The sequence below is a fragment of the Triticum dicoccoides genome, chromosome 5B, assembly GCF_002162155.2.
Source record: "Triticum dicoccoides isolate Atlit2015 ecotype Zavitan chromosome 5B, WEW_v2.0, whole genome shotgun sequence".
Taxonomy (NCBI): Eukaryota; Viridiplantae; Streptophyta; class Magnoliopsida; order Poales; family Poaceae; genus Triticum; species Triticum dicoccoides.
This window is the reverse complement of record NC_041389.1, coordinates 21,834,747-21,850,781: the sequence shown is the minus strand read 5'-3', so window position 1 is coordinate 21,850,781 and position 16,035 is coordinate 21,834,747. Positions and strand designations below refer to the sequence as shown.

Here is a 16,035-nt window from a genome sequence, read left to right as displayed (position 1 = left end):
TGCGGGCGGTGGCGCGGCCGCTTGGCGCCGGGGCGACGCGGTGGCTAGCAGCGGGCCTTCCCGACCCAGATCTAGGCCCTTTTGGGCTCGATCTGGGTCTGGGCGGGCCTGGCCTGGTCTGCTTGCGGCGTCTCCGGCGGGTCGGGGGCGTGACTCGTGCGGGGGGTGGTGGCGCCGGTGGCTCGCGTTCTGCAGCGCGGCGACGGGGGCTTCGCGAGCCCGTTTCGGGCTCGGCTGGGCCAGGGGTGGCCCGGTTTGCCCCTGTGCTGCGTCCGGCCGGATCCCGCCGGGGGCGGTGGAGGATGTCCCCTCCCGCGAGGCTGCTGATGTTGCCGCTCCTGGTTCCCGGTCGCGTCGTCTTGTTTCCGTCGGTCCCGTTTCGTTTGCCATGGTGAGACGGCGATGGAGACTGCTCGACCGTGGTGGCGCAAGTTGGTGGGCGGTGTGTTTGGTGGCGCGGGATGGATTGTCTGGGGTCGTGGCTGGTTGGTGGTCGGGAGAAATCCTTGTCGGCCGGGCCGGCACCGACGCAGTGACGCTCGTGGGCGCCGCCGTGCCTTCCTGAAGGGCGTCGGGCATACCCCTTCCACCTCACCCCTCGCGTACCGGGGGAAACCCTAGGACATGTCCGGGCAACAGCGTCGTCATCGTCGCGATCCTTCTTGAGGGTGTTGGTTGGTATGCGGCGGTCTGGAATGCTAGGAGCGTGGTGGTATTTTTCGGTGGGCGCGGCGGTTGCGGGTCTTCATCGTTTTCGTTGATCCGCCGTTGTTGGCATTATTTTCTCTTCAGTTCCTTTTTTTGTTTCTTTTGGGCTTGCGTGTGCTGTGGCCCCAGCATTTGTATCGTGTGGTCGTTGCTTTATAATATAAAGCGGGGGGCAACCCTTTTTCGGTAATGCCATGTATGTGCTATGCTCAACCCATGCTCTTCCTATGAGAGGCGTTCTTGGCCGGCATGGTCGAGTCGTCGCCGTGGAAACCAACTTGGGATCCAGCTCCGTTTCTAACCACGGGAGAATCAAGGCGCAACTGTTCCTTTCCGTGAAAATTTGTTCCTTGAGCTCATCCACCAGATTCCCAAAGTATCAGTCTGCGTTGGGCAACCAACATTGATCTGTAGGTCATCGAAGCATCTACGCCAGGTCCCCCGTGACACGATGCACTCAAGAACAATGTAGTCCACTGTATCCTCACCTTGGAGACAAAGGAAGGTTGCGCTTGCACGCCCAAGTTTGATGTCGCAGCCCTTCTGTCACAAGTCCAGAGCCTGTATTGTAAGGTATAGGTTACAAAAAGGGCAGCAGGAAAACCAACACTGCCTTCCAAATTTCAGACCTTGTCAAGACTCTGCTTCTGTAGGGTGCTCAGGCACTTCGGCGCATATAACACTCTACTTTGCAAGGTGAGACAAGAAACCAGCCTTTACACATAACACTCTACTCTGCCTGGCAGGACACCACATAGAAATTGTTTCATGATTGTGAATCTGTAACTAGTACATTACAGTTTACATACACATGTTGGAGCCACAGCTCGCACGCAGAAACAGACTAGAACTTATAATCAACAATATATTAGAGGTTATTAAAAACAACTTAAACATGTGATGACCAAAGGCAAATGACTTTGAATTCTGCAGTTGGCTGAAGAAATGTAGTAAAAAGATTCATGCATTGGATTTTTCATTAGGTGGTGAGAGGACACTCATCTGATGGAACACATATAGCATGGACAAGAGAAAGCCTAGGTCTGTAGCCAGTATTTCCTGTGATATTCCTCGAATCTATCCGACTGTCAGCGAGAAATCAAAAGGTGCAGATAGACACATAACTTGAAGCATATATATAATACTAGTAGAAACCAATGTATCTTCGAGATAAATTCCAGCCTCTGACCCTGCCACCTCAGGTCATGGATTAATGTTAGTTCTCTGCCAAGTACTTACGAATATCATATCGGTTACACTCTCTTTTTACCAAAATGCATCAGTGCAGCAAAGAATCAGAAGAACTGTACAAGCACTTGATTACCAGAGAAAACCCAATCGCTGAGACCAATAGATGCATAAATTTGTTTCTGCAAATGGTAAGAGGAAAACTTCATCCAAGTACCATGAACAAGCATAAAACATAAGACACGGTACAAGAAGTCTGAATGCTCCACACAACCGATTAGAAAGCAGCATGTCAGGACAAAATGCAGTTCTAAACATCATCATGTGCATTGTACTCTTGAGAAAGGGAGTACATAGCAGAGTACAGGATTATAAACTGAAGTTTTGCAAGAGTTTCCGTGATAGATTTACTCCAGATGAAGAACCTGTTGGAATTAAACACGACAAGACGTGTCCGTGTCCGGCAGTGCGTGCACGTACGTGTCCGTGTTGGTTTTCCTATCCTTCACCGAGTAGGATAAGATTAGTTGGCAGGTTAGCTAGCTAATATAAATACTCATGTACCGTGGCAATCCACATCGATTCTTTTGTGCCGTGCTGTGTACGTGAGCTAGCTTAGATCAAGTTGAGTGATTACAGCTAGAAGTGCTCGTGCGTACTACTAGTATACATAAAGGCAAGGATCGATCAGGAACTAGCTAGTTGAGGCTAGCTTGTACTGCGGTGCAACTCGGCGTAAAGCACTTCGTCGAGTTTGTCAGTGTTGGTTCGCTTCGTCGTCGGTCGTTGCCGTCACCGGAAAGTACTCGGTGTCGGGTCTGGGCCAACAGAACCCATTGCAACAACAACACAAATAATTTAACTCACCCCTGATCGCAGAAACGAGTTCAAAATATTCAGCAAAAGACGTCATGATTGCAGTCCAGAAAAATAGTAAAGTCTTACATGTATCAGGATATTTGAACAACACATAAGTCTTGCATATACCGCAATAATTATACAAGAATGATGTCATAAATTTCAGAACAACTAACATCTTCATCTTTATTTATAGGTATAAACAAGGCACACGATAAAAACATATGGTGCTGAAGATCTTCCTCACTCTGGTTAATTAATAGTCCAGAGCTCCGTTCAATGGGTTGCAGCATAGACATTGACCCCTTCAGAGGAAAAATAATGCTTATTCTGTAGCTGTGTTCTTTGCGAAGCTTGCCCACTTCACAAGCACAAATACATAGACTTGATCGTACGCCTCGTCAAAGAACCGGAAGAAAGAAATTCTCCATGTCCTCTTGAACAACAGTGCACAAAACACCACCCAAAGCCCCACCATAAGTCCCAGCACGAGACCAAAATGAAAGGTCAGTGGATCAAACTGTTGCTTACTGCTTTCACGATCGCCATGGATGATGGAAGAATCATTTCCTGGACAATTCTTTTTGAGAGGAGGCCCACAGAGTCCACTGTTGCCGATGTACATAATTGACGGGTTGTCCGAATTGAGGGTGTCAAGTTGGCGGCCAGAGGGTATCCTTCCAGATAAATTGTTGCAAGACAAGTTCAAGGCCTCCAACAATGTCAGATTTGACAAGCTCAACGGGATTTCACCAGAGAGCTTGTTCTCAGAGAAGTTGAGAGATACCAGTGACTGCATGGCCCCAATCATGTTTGGAATTGGTCCACTCAATTTGTTTGATGATAAATTCAAGTTCATCAGTGCAGCAAGGGAAGTGATGTCTGTAGGGATTTCACCGGTCAAAGAGTTACCTGATAAATCAATGCTCACAAAATATGCAAGTGTAGGAACTCTACCGGTAAATAAGATACCAGAGAGGTTAATATATTTCAAATTCTCCATCGACCCCAAGAACTGAGGAATATGACCAGTTGGCCCTAGCAAACAGTTCATGCTAAGATCCATATGCTCTAGATGCTTCAAGGAAAGCAGAGAGGGACTTATCTCGCCGAACAATGACTTAGCATAAGCGCACCAATCATAGTAATCGCCGTCATCAGGGTTCAGAACTGTACTGCAACGAAGGTGTAGCTTGATGACATGGCCTGTTTGGTTGCTGCAACCGACGCCCCTCCAGCGGCAGCAATCCTGCCCGTGCCACGAGGTGAGGGCATGCGCGCCGTCAGTTGTGATGCCCTTCTTGAAGGAGAGCAAGGCGGCCCTCTCGGCTGGGATGCAGCCGCCACCATGGGCATGCACAAGCTGGGGTTGGAGTGCTAGTGCATGCACCACTTGTGAAAAAGAAGCGATGCATATGATGATGAGGTTGGTTGTGGAACTGGAGACTGGTTGTGCGATGCATGATGGAAGAACAAGGGCTGGGTAGCTGGGGAAGCATCAAACGCACCCAGAGACTGGTTATGCTACAGGCTGAGTGTTACTAGTATTTAGCTACGTAGCAGAGCCATACTACCAGAGATGTTTGGCCATACCACGGAGTAAACGGTCAAACTCCCGGTCCTTCAGGATTTCAAGGAGGCCCATTCAATCAAGTCTGGTTCATACAACTCTGTGGCCAGCTATGATGGAAGTTACCAGCCACTAGACTAGTAGCCTGCCTGCAACGACACGGTACTGTCAAAGTCATCACTCAGTTCTGCTGGATGTGGACGGTGCAATCTGGATTGAGGCACGCTTAAACATTCCAGCAGGCTGAAACCCTCTAGAGTTTTCAGACTTCGAACAAACATATGACAATGCGGTCCTCGCGTCGTGTCGCGTCGGCAGACTACCGGAGTTGCAGGGGCGAACTGCTCCATACAACGTCCAACATCCGTCCTGCCTGGACTGAAACTTCAGAAAAAATAAGAACAACACCGCTATGTTTTTGGCACTAATGACAGACAAAACAAACTAGTCCAGTAGTACTTGACCATCCTGAATGCACTCTGAAATTTTGACGCTACTACTAATGCTCAATGCATCGGTATATTTCTGGATTCAGGGTGAGCAAGATCTCCAGCCTATCCGCGACAAGCTCCCTGTTTGGCTGGAGACCGCCGCTGAGGGCATAGATGCCAACTGTCAAGGGGGAATTCAGTCGCTCATGTTGCTCACCATGTTTTTGCTTCTTTTGCCTTCTCTTTTCGGTTGCTTTTGGCTTGGCTAGCTTAGTTTTTTTTCTTTGCCTTCCTCTGGTTTGCCAGGGTTCTTTTTCAGTATGTGCGGACTATGTTTTAAAAATAGTTTTCATTTCAAATAGAAGCAACATTGAAATTTAATTGAAAAAATAGAAGTAGATTTAATTGGAAAGGGATATTAGTAATTAGTATCGACCAGAAAAGTATGCACCATTAATAATGGCAATAATTGTGAAGATAGAAAGCGAAAGATCAGCATTACTTGGTCTCAGACAGAAAAAAAAAGCAAAAGGAAAAGGGCGATCCATCTTCTGGAACAAAAGTTTCATAAGACTATTTTTGTAATTATGAAAATAAGCGATAGTTTGTTCAGGGACCCTGGAAGGTCTCTCTGAATTAAAACTGAAGCAATATTCCTATAAGTGCTTCATTCTTCGATGCAGTACGTTGTCACAGAGGAAACCCGTTCAATCAAGTCTTGTTCATACGATTTTGTGGCCAGACTATGATGGGAGTCACTAGGCATAGGACTAGTTACCTGCCTGTGATGACACGGTAATGTCGAAGTCACTCAGTTATAAACATTCCAGCATAGTACTACACCAGATTCTTTTTCTACGACGTCGCTGAAACTTTGTACTAGAGTTTTCAACTTCAGAAAACAACATATGACAGGAAACGTAAGAGGTTGAAAAGAGCATATGAAGCAGCACAAAACAACATACCTTGTAGCATAACGTGGACTATGATCCTCCAAAATCGATTTAGCAGATAGAGGCCAAAAGAACAGGCTCCAGCGCACAGATGGTTCGTACGATCCTCTATCAATTGACATCGTCCATCCTAATTTACTGCACATGGTCTAGGACTGGACCGATCCCTCGACATCGTCTATGGAGCAACTGCCAGTCTCTGCCCGAGTTTAGGTGTCGGTTTGGTTGATGGTCACCGAGTCTCCGTCGTCCTCCCTTTCAAGGGCTCCAGGCATGTATTCCTGAATTCATGCTGACCAGAATATATCTTCAGCCAATAGCAGGCCGGTGACGAGGAGGCGACACGACAACTATGTGTCACGTTCCAACACGGGCGCGTGAAGATTGTACACCTTGGATTTGTACTCTTCAGGAAGTAAGGGAGTAGTACACCACAGACTCACATGTAGTACAAGACTATAAACTGAAGTTTTGCAGGAATATCCACGATTGATTTCCTCCAGATGACAAACCTATCATGCAACAAAGGGAACTAACTCACTGCGATTGCAGAAACAAGTTGATGTTCAGCGAAAGGCACTCATGATTACAATCCAGAATAATAGTAATGTACGAAAGATACTGATGATTACAATCCAGAATAATAGTAAAGTACTCCCTCCGTAAACTAATATAAGAGCGTTTGGATCACTACTTTAGTGATCCAAACGCTCTTATATTAGTTTACAGAGGGGGTATTACATTACATGTATTGGGATAGTTAAACAATACTAAGGTCTTGCATGCACGCACAGTACTTGAGTGTTAGACAATAGTAATGTCATAAATGTATGAGAAGAACTAAACATCTTCATCTTAATTTAGAGGCCTAAACAAGGCACACAATATAACAAATGTTGCTTCAGATCTTCCACACCCTGGTTAATGTTCCAGAGCTCTCCAATGGGTTGCAGCACACACACTGGCTCCTTCAGAACAATAATGCTTATTCTGCAGTTGTGTTCTTTGCAAACCTTGCCCACTTCACAACCACAAATACATAGACTTGATCATACGCCTCGTCAAAGAACGAGAAGAAAGCAATTCTCCATGTCCTCTTGAACAACAGTGCACAAAACACTATCCAGAGCCCCGACACAAGTCCCAGCACAAGACCAAAATGAAAGGTCAGTGGATCAAACTCTTGCTTGCTGCTTCCAAGATCACCATGGATAGAAGTCTCATTTCCTGAACAATTGTTGTCGAGAGGAGGCCCACAGAGTCCACTATTGCCGATGTACATAATTGACGGGTTGTCCGAATTGAGGGTGTCAAGTTGGCGGCCAGAGGGTATCCTTCCAGATAAATTGTTGTAGGACAGGTTCAAGGCTTCCAAAGATGTTAGATTTGACAAGCTTAATGGGATTCCACCTGAGAGCTTGTTCGCAGATAGGTCAAGAGATACCAATGACTGCATGGCCCCAATCATGTTTGGAATTTGTCCACTCAATTTGTTCGATGATAAATTCAGATTCATCAGTGCAGCAAGGGAAGTGATGTCTGTAGGGATTTCACCTGTCAAGGAGTTACTTGATAAATCAATGCTCACAAAATATACAAGTGTTGTACCATATAGAAGTTGTTGTCCTTTTGTAACTACTGACAATATTTCTCCGAGGTGACCAGCCCCCATATCGATCGGGCCGTCAACCTCTGTGGCTCCAATATACCCATCATCCGTATCCATGAATTCCTTTTGTACGTTTGTCATAATTGTTAGGTTTGATAGGTGCCAAGGTATTACACCTGAGAAATTGTTGCATGATAGATCCAAGTATTGAAGGGACCTAGGTCTTGTTATGTCAGCCGGAATATTATCAGAAAACACATTGTGACCCAGAAGCACAAAACGTAATCTCCCCAGATCTCCTATCCATGTAGGCAAGCTTCCAGACAACTTGTTCCATGCAAGATCTAAGAACACCATATCTGTCTTATTCTGCAAAAATAGTGGGAATTTTCCTGATAAACTGTTGTTACTGAGGAGAAGAAATTGTATTTTTTGGATGTCAAAACATTGAGGAATTTCACCCTCTAGTAAGTTGTTCGACAAATCCAGATACAACAGCTGTTGCAATTTGCAAATAGATTCTGGAATGTGCCCACCAAGTCGATTTGAATAGATAATCAACATCTGAAGTCGGGAGGCTTCAAAATTTGATGGTATTACTCCTGAAAAGTTATTGTTGGAGATGTCAAACGGAGTGATATTTGTCAGCAACGAAGGTATTGAGCCGGTGAGCCGGTTTGAACTTAGGTAGAATTCTTCCAAAGCCATGCCATCCAAATGCGCCGGCAAGCGACCACTTATTTGATTGTTGGATATGTTGAGATATGTTGCCCGTGAAAATTTATACCAAAACCAATCTAGAAACTTGTCCTCTAAACCGGTGCTCGAAATGTCGAGTGAATCAACTCCCTGCAGCTGCTGAAGCCAAGCTGGAAAGAGAGGACCGATTTGGCATGATGCAAAATCTGCACCTTGTAGCTTAAAGGGAGAATGCCAATCTGAATCCAGTACAATCTTCAAATTATTGGAAGACAAGTCTATGATCTTTAAACTTTTTAGGTCTGCAATGTGTTCTTCTGTCATCACACCACTAAGGTTGTTGTTGCTCAGGTACAGATAAGAAAGATTCTTCGAAGAACCTAATTCAGTAGGTACACTTCCATTGAGATGATTACTGGAGAGGCCTAGTAAGGTTAAGCTAGTTGAATGCATAACCTCTGGTGGTATAGGTCCAGTAATTTTGTTCTCTGCAAGATTAAGGTAAGCCAAACGCTTCAATTTTCCAAGCTCGGCTGGTATAATTCAGTCAAGTTGTTGCAGCTTGTGTCCAAATAAGTCAGAGCAGTAAGGTCACCAATTTCAATTGGAATATTACCGTTGAGTAGATTCAAGTTGAGATCAAGAAAGGTTAAAGTCCCGGTGCTTCAGGGTTTCAAGGAGGCCCACTGAATCAAGTCGATCTGGTCCATACAATTGTGTGGCCAGGCGAGTGAATTGCAGAAAACATCGACAATGAAGGATAGGGTTGCAGAAACCACAATTCTACAGTTTTGTGCCAAAAACCACTAATTCTGAGCCTAATTTTTTGCAAAAAATACTAGTTATCGGCTTTGGCCCTTTTAATGATGATTATGACATGTGGAGCCCGCTTTTATTGACGTGACATAACGGTTCGGACTAAACGACGTTAGATGAATTTTTTTGCCAAAAACTCCTTCATTGATAAGCAAATAGCCAGCTCCCCCCGGGTCAAATAGATAAAAAGGCCGCAGCCGTGGCCTCCACTGCTCCGGGATGTGCCTGCGCCGCCGCCGTGGCCAGCATTGCTCCGGGATGTGCCCGTCGCCGCTGCCCCTCCCCTCCCCTCGCCGGGCCGCCGCCCCTTCCCTCCCCGGCTGCCGCCGTCGCGCCGGATCGGGCCACATCTGGCCGCCGCCGTGGCCTCCACTGCTCCGGAACGCGCCCGCCTGGGAGGCCCGCAAGGCGCGGCTCCAACTCCGACCTCCTCTCCATCCCATTGCTCTGGCCGACGCCTCCTCCCGTTGCTCTGGCCGCCGTCGCCCGTTGCTCTGGCCGTCGCCTCGTCCCGCAGCTCGTCCGCAGGGGAAGAAGGCAGGGTGGAGCGACGCCGGCAGGGAAGATGGAGGCTCGAGCTGCTTGCCACCTGCGCCGAGGTCCGCCACGGCTATGCCGCTGGTGAGTACTGTCAACGCCGCCGGCCATCTTGCTCGTATTGTCTCCGCCACGGCCATGCCGCAAGATGAGTGCTGCGAGATGGGCGAGCTGGGGCTGATTGCATTTCTCTATTATGAACGAAGGGTGTCTGTGCAAAATACAAGGGGCTGTTCTGTAAATTTGGAACTAACTACTGTCTAACGCTATCTGTGCTGAATCGTTACGCCACGTCAGCAAATTTGGGTCCCACCTGTCATAATCAACATCAAATGGATCAAAGCCGCCAACTAGTGTTTTTCGCAAAAAATTAGGCTCAGAATTAGTGTTTTTTGGCACAAAACTGTAGAATTGTGATTTCTGCAACCCTAGCCTTCAATGTCGATGTTTTTCACAATTCACTCTGGCCAGGCTGATGGGAGTTGCCAGCCACTGGACTAGACGACTAGTAGCCTGCCTGTAACGATAGGGTACTGTCAAAGTCATCATCACTCAGCTCTGCTTAACCATTCCAGCCATCTGAAACTCTCTAGACTTTTCAACTTCGAACTACATCTGACAGGCGGCCATCGTGTGGCGTCGCGTCGGCTTACCATCCACCGTCCAACAGCATCCAACGTCCCTCTTTGCCTGGACTGAAAGTTCAGAGGAAAAGAGAACGACGACGCTATGATTTTCAGCACTTAACATTCTGCACTAGTGCTTAACCTTCCTGAATGCACTCTGAAAGGAAACTTCAGAGGAAAAGAGAACAGACAGATGAAACAAACTATTCTGTGGCACTTAACCGTCCTCAATGCACTCTGAAATTTTGATGCTAAAAACCCTGACGAAGTCTCCAGCATTCCTCAACAGCTCAATGCAACGAACAAACACGTGTAGAATTTTTCCAAACGAGGCAACTTAAGAAAGGATGTATTTATGGATTCATGGTGGCCAATAGAAGGTCAGCGACAAGCTCCCTGTTTTGCTGGAGACCGCCGCTGAGGACATAGATGCCAACTGCCATGGTGAATTCAGTCGCTCATGTTGCTCACCTCATGCAACATGAGGCAATCGCTTCCCGGACGCCGGCGGCGGCCGCGCCGGCATTGCCGGCTGGGGATCCGATCGCGATCTCTGAGGTGCGGGCGCACCGTTTGAATTGCCTCCTGGGCCGCGAGCTGGGTGTGCGAGGGGTTGGGCCGGTTCTGAGTGAGCCGGGCCAGGGTGTAGATGGGCCGGGGTTAGCTGGGTATGTGGCCCAGTCTAACCCGATCCCTATACCGACTCGCTGTGTCGCCCCATGCGCGATCGGTCCTCATGTGGTTCTGCCATCATCTCGGGCTAGGGTTCTTTGATGCAGCCCGCCAGGGTTTCGTGAACATGGTGTTGTGCGTGCTAGGCGTATCCCTCCTCTCGTGGTCATGGCTGGCCGAGGGGCTGCTGCGTCGTCTGGGAAAAGTCCCGCGGCGGGTGGTGCTGGCCGCGGTGGGATCGCGCCGCCGCCGGGAGCTGGCCGCTGCCGGGAACTGGCCGCGGTGGGACTGCCCCGCTGCTGGGCACAGGTGCCGGCCGGGATGCCCCGGAGTTGACCGGCCCTAGCCGACGGCGGCTCGGGGTGGAGTGAATGTCGCTCCTCGTCCACCGGTGCCGAACTCGGCCGCGATTGCTGCTGTGGGCAGGGGTCGTATGGCGCATGGACCGAGGCCGCCGCCCCCGGCGATCAGCCTGCAGCCTCGACCGGCGGCGCCTCAGTATGGCGCGAGGCCGCCTCACTTTGTCGTCCGGCCGTCGCAGAATCAGGCTGCGCCGGTGCTGATGCAGGCACCGCCGCCGCAAACTTTGGTTGTTGGAGATGCTACGGGTGCGCCCCGGGGTCAATGGGGCGATGACGGTTATAATGCATATGGAGATGGTCAACATCGGGGCTCCTCGTCCACGGGTGGTGGTCGGGGATAAGCTTGGCAGAGTGATGGTTCGGCAGAGAGGCCTTTTATGGGTCCTACGGGTGGTTTCGTTGAGGGGGCGTCTGGCCCGGGATATCAACACCGGGGTGGTTTCCGCGGTCATCGTGGTGGTCGAGGCGGTCGAGGTGGCCGGTATTCATCCACGACAGCCTCCTCCGACCGTTGTTGTCGAGCAGACGGCCATTGGCGGGGCTACCGAGGAGCTGGGGTTGTCCAGTCAGGCTATGAAGGTGGTGAAGGCACTCGCTGATGTTGAGGTACCTGGGAATGAGACCATGGGGTCTGTGTCTGTGGAGGCATCAGACAGGGCTGATTCGGATAGGGCGTCCAAGTGGGCGCGCAAGAAGGAAAAAAATGTTATGCTATCATTGTGGCGAGAAGGGTCATTTTATTGCTGAGTGTGTGTGGTGGAATTATGTGATACTTGTGGCAAAGCGGCACATGACTCAGGGGTTTGTCCGCTTTTGCGGGATCAGGCACCGTCTCTTATGATGTATGGAGTGTACTGTGCTGAACTCACGTTCTTTGAGTCTCTGAATGAGAGGGAGGTTCCCGACGAGGCTCAGAGCATGACCACTGGTATTGTCAAAGTGACCAGAGGAGAGGTCTGTGAGACCCAGATAGTGCAGCGGCTCCGGGAGTTAGCTCCAGGGGACTTCCATTGGGAGCTTGTCAGTCCCGAGTCAAAGTTGTTTAGGGTTGAGTTCCCTTCGGTGGAGGATTTGCAGAGACTTCTGAGTTTTGGGATGTGCAAAGTGCTGGGTACAGATGGTATCCTCGAGTTCCATGAGTGGAAGCTGGTTGAGCCCCAGGGTAAGCCTCTTACTCAGGCTTGGCTGCGTTTTTCCAAGGCTCCCTCGAAGCCTATGCAGGATGCTAGGGTCATGGCTAGCTTGGGCATTATGGTGGGGAAAACTAAGCGAGTGGATATGGCTTTTACCAGAGCTCACGGGGTAGCTCGTCTACTGGTTAGTATTTTGGACATTGAGTTCATGCCTGATGTGGTCAAGTGGTCATATCGAGGCCAGATTTACAACCTAGTGATTGAGTTTGAGGATGAGAGCCTGTTTGCCGAAGCGGCTACCGGGACTGATGTTGATATGCACGAGGGAGATGACAGCGCGGGAGCTAAGGAGACACCGATCGATGATCCTGGACGAGAGTTGTCCAAGGGACCGGGGTCCGTTTCTCAGACGACCGGGGATGGGATGGTTCCACCCTCCTCGGTGCCTACGACTTCTCTGAGATTTGGGTCTCTCGAACCTGCCTCTGCACCTCCGAGACTTTGGAGTGAGCGGGTAGAGTCTGTCGAGGTTTTTGAGCACATGTTACCTGCTTTGGATTTTGAGGATACTGTGAGTCCCGTCCTTGGGGCTTCGCTGATCTTGGTCAAGGGAGAGGAGGAGGAGGCTCCTTCCCATGTTGTTGATTCTCCTCAGATCGAGGGTCTGGCGGTGGAGGTCTTTCCCTCGGGAGGGGGATCCGGGGCTGGTGGTCTCGGTTCCCTCTTCTTCTGTCGCGATGACGGAGCTGCAGGTGGTAGTTCTGATTTATGAAGGGGGCTCGGGGCAGGTGGCCTCGGCGCCCTCTTCTCCTATCGCGGTGGACAAGGACTCGGTGATGGAGGCTTTATCTTCGGGAGGGGGTCCGAGGCAGGTGGCCTCGGCACCCTCTTCTCCTCTCGCGAGGCCGGAGCTGCAGGCGGCAGTTCCGCATTCTAGAGGGGCTTGGGGCAGGTGGCCTCGGGGCCCTCTTCTCCTGCAGGTGGCCCATGCTCCTCCCTCCACCGGCTTGGAGCCATCTCTCTGCCGTTGGGCGCCAGCGTCGGCAGTGCCGTTGAGAGCCCTACCATTTTTTGATGGTCCAGCTGGTTCGTCGATGGAGGCTGACCGGCTGCGTGTCCGGGGTGAGGCAGGAGGCCCCGCCCCAGGCAGGATCACTCGGGAGGAGGTGATTGCGTTCGGCGGGATTCCAGACCCGATTTCTGAGGGGCGACGGTTGAGCTGCCATCTCCCAGACCATCCGGAGGTTGACGACATACAGCAGTGGTGTGCCATGAGGGCGGCCAAGCTTCATGACGTTGAGGTCACTACTGGTATGTTGGTTAATACCTCTAATTATATCTTGCATTTTACTAATGATGAGATTGTTAATAATGCAAACCAATTAGGAATTTCACTAGGTAGTAATGATAGTGAAATTTCAAATTCCGTTAATGATATCCTGGATTTAGAGCCAGAGCGGGCTTTAGAGATGATTCGTAATTTAGCAGCGGTTAAACCCATGAATGATTCCAATATTGATGCTTTGGGGGTCAGGGTGCTTGATAATTTTTGTGCGGATCTTGCTACTACCCTCCCTGATCCTGAGGAGGAGGATGAGAGTTTTGAGAATGTTGTAGTAAGACCTCCTGAGCCTGGTTGTGAGGACCGGTTGGAGAGTGAGGCTATTCCTAAACACAAATGGAAGCGGAAGACCTACTCGACTTCCGTAGTGCGTAGGAGTGCTAGGATCCGCACGGCTAAAAAATTCCATGACGAGATAAGAAAGGAATTTTTTGGAATAGCAGAGGTCTCAAAGAGTTGGCTAAAAGAAGGTTTCTTGCAGAGGCGTCTATCAAGTATAGGTTGGACTTTATTGCATTGTCAGAAACTGGTAGAGATAATTTTTCGCCACAATTTCTCAATACTTTATCGGGTGGTATTGATTTTGACTGGCATTGTCTGACACCGCGAGGAAGATCGGGTGGGATCTTACTCGGAGTTAGATGCGATTCACTCGAAGTCCGAAGTGTGGTCATGGGAGATTTTGCCGTTAAGTTTAGGGTGCGGTCGAAGGCTGATGGGTTTAATTGGGCTCTGGTGGCGGTATATGGTGCCGCACAGCCCGAACTCAAACCTGCTGTCTTGGCTGATCTAGTTAGGATTTGCGGCTCTGAGCAGCTTCCAATCCTGGTGGGGGGTGATTTTAACATCATTAGAAGGCGTGATGAGAAGAATAATGATAACTTTGACGGCAGATGGTCGTTCATGTTTAACACTATCATTGAAAGCTTGGATCTGAGAGAGATAGAGCTTTCGGGAAGAAAGTTCACCTGGGCTAACGCAATGCCAAACCCAACGTTTGAAAAGTTGGACCGTGTACTGGCTAGTGTCGAATGGCAACAGAAATTTCCCTTTGTAACAGTTCAGGCACTTTCTCGTGGTATTTCTGACCACACGCCTTTATTTCTTGACTCTGGTGAGGCCACCCACCTGGGAAACAAAATTTTATTTTCGTTCGAGCTCGCTTGCTTTGAAAGAGAAGGCTTCTTTGATCTCGTAGCGAGAGAGTGGGCTAAGGATGTAGGAGGTAGGACTGCGCTTGAGCGTTGGTAGAATAAGATTAGGCACCTAAGAAGTTTCCTACGTGGGTGGGCTAAGCATCTTAGCGGGATTTATAAGGTCGAAAAGAAATGGCTCCTTACCCTTATTCAGTCCCTAGATGTAAAAGCAGAAACCACGATTCTGCCAGCCTCCGAGCTTCATGCCAAGCTTGATCCAGAGATGAGGCTAAAAGAGCTTCTTCGTGAAGAAGAATTAAAGTGGGCACTGGGGGCCAAGGTCCGAAGAGTAGTCCAGGGGGACGTGAACACTCAATTCTTCCACATGATAGCCAATGGCAAACACAGGAAGAAGAGGATCTTTCAGCTTGAACAAGATGAAGAAACGATTCTTGGTCAGGAGAACCTAAAATTATATATTACTGAGTATTACAAGCAGTTGTTTGGGCCTCCAGAGGATAGCTGTGTGTCTCTGGATGAGTCTAGGATTGAGGATGTGCCTCAACTTACTGCTGTTGAGAATGATATTTTAGCTGCTCCTTTTTCTGAGAAAGGGGTGTTTGAGGCCATATCGTAGATGAAAAATAATAAGGCTCCCGGCCCGGATGGATTCCCGGCTGAGTTTTATAAGAAATGCTGGCATATTATTAAAGGGGATTTGTTGCCGTTGTTCCATGATTTATTCTTTGGACAGCTTCAGCTTTTTCAACTGAATTTTGAAACGATAACCCTGCTTCCTAAGAAAACAAAGGCTATGAGAATCTAGCAATTCAGGCACATCTGTCTTCTTAATGTTAGTTTCAAAAATTTTACCAAGGTCGGGACGATTAGGTTCACACAGATTGCACATGCTATGGTGCAGCCTACTCAAACTGCTTTCAAGCCGGACAGGAACACCCTCGAAGGGGTTGTGGTCCTTCATGAAACGCTCCATGAGATTCACACGAAAAAACTAGATGGAGTTGTTTTCAAGGTGGATTTCGAGAAAGCGTACGATGAAGTCAAATGGCCTTTCCTTCAACAGGCCTTACGCATGAAGGGTTTTGATGAAGCTTGGCGACGCTAGGTAGAATATTTCACGCAAAAAGGGAGTGTTGGAATTAAAGTGAATGACGATATAGGTCATTATTTCCAGACACACAAGGGCCTAAGACAAGGTGATCCAATGTCTCCTATTCTGTTCAACATTGTGGTTGACATGTTGGCAATCCTGATAGGTAGGGCAAAGGAGGCCGGTCAGGTGGGTGGCTTGGTGCCTCATCTAGTTGATGGTGGTGTGTCCATCCTATAGTACGCTGATGATACAATCATCTTTATGGAGCACGACTTGGCAAA

The 16,035-nt window shown here is 48.9% G+C and overlaps 1 protein-coding gene and 1 pseudogene across 1 annotated transcript; both read right to left on the bottom strand.

Annotated features, from left to right (window-relative positions):
• Window positions 1–2,827: 2,827 nt before the first annotated feature.
• On the bottom strand, window positions 2,828–4,351 carry LOC119307117 (receptor-like protein EIX2). Its single transcript, XM_037583212.1, has one exon. It carries the CDS (start codon window positions 3,818–3,820, stop codon window positions 3,080–3,082), a length of 741 nt encoding a protein of 246 aa, XP_037439109.1. The 5' UTR covers window positions 3,821–4,351; the 3' UTR covers window positions 2,828–3,079.
• A 2,342-nt stretch (window positions 4,352–6,693) lies between these two features.
• On the bottom strand, window positions 6,694–9,509 carry LOC119308929 (annotated as a pseudogene).
• Window positions 9,510–16,035: the final 6,526 nt, after the last annotated feature.

What these genes read in the sequence shown, in the direction of transcription:
- LOC119307117 (XM_037583212.1), bottom strand. Translation starts at nt 3,820, where the DNA reads ATGGATCTTAGCATGAACTGTTTGCTAGGGCCAACTGGTCATATTCCT.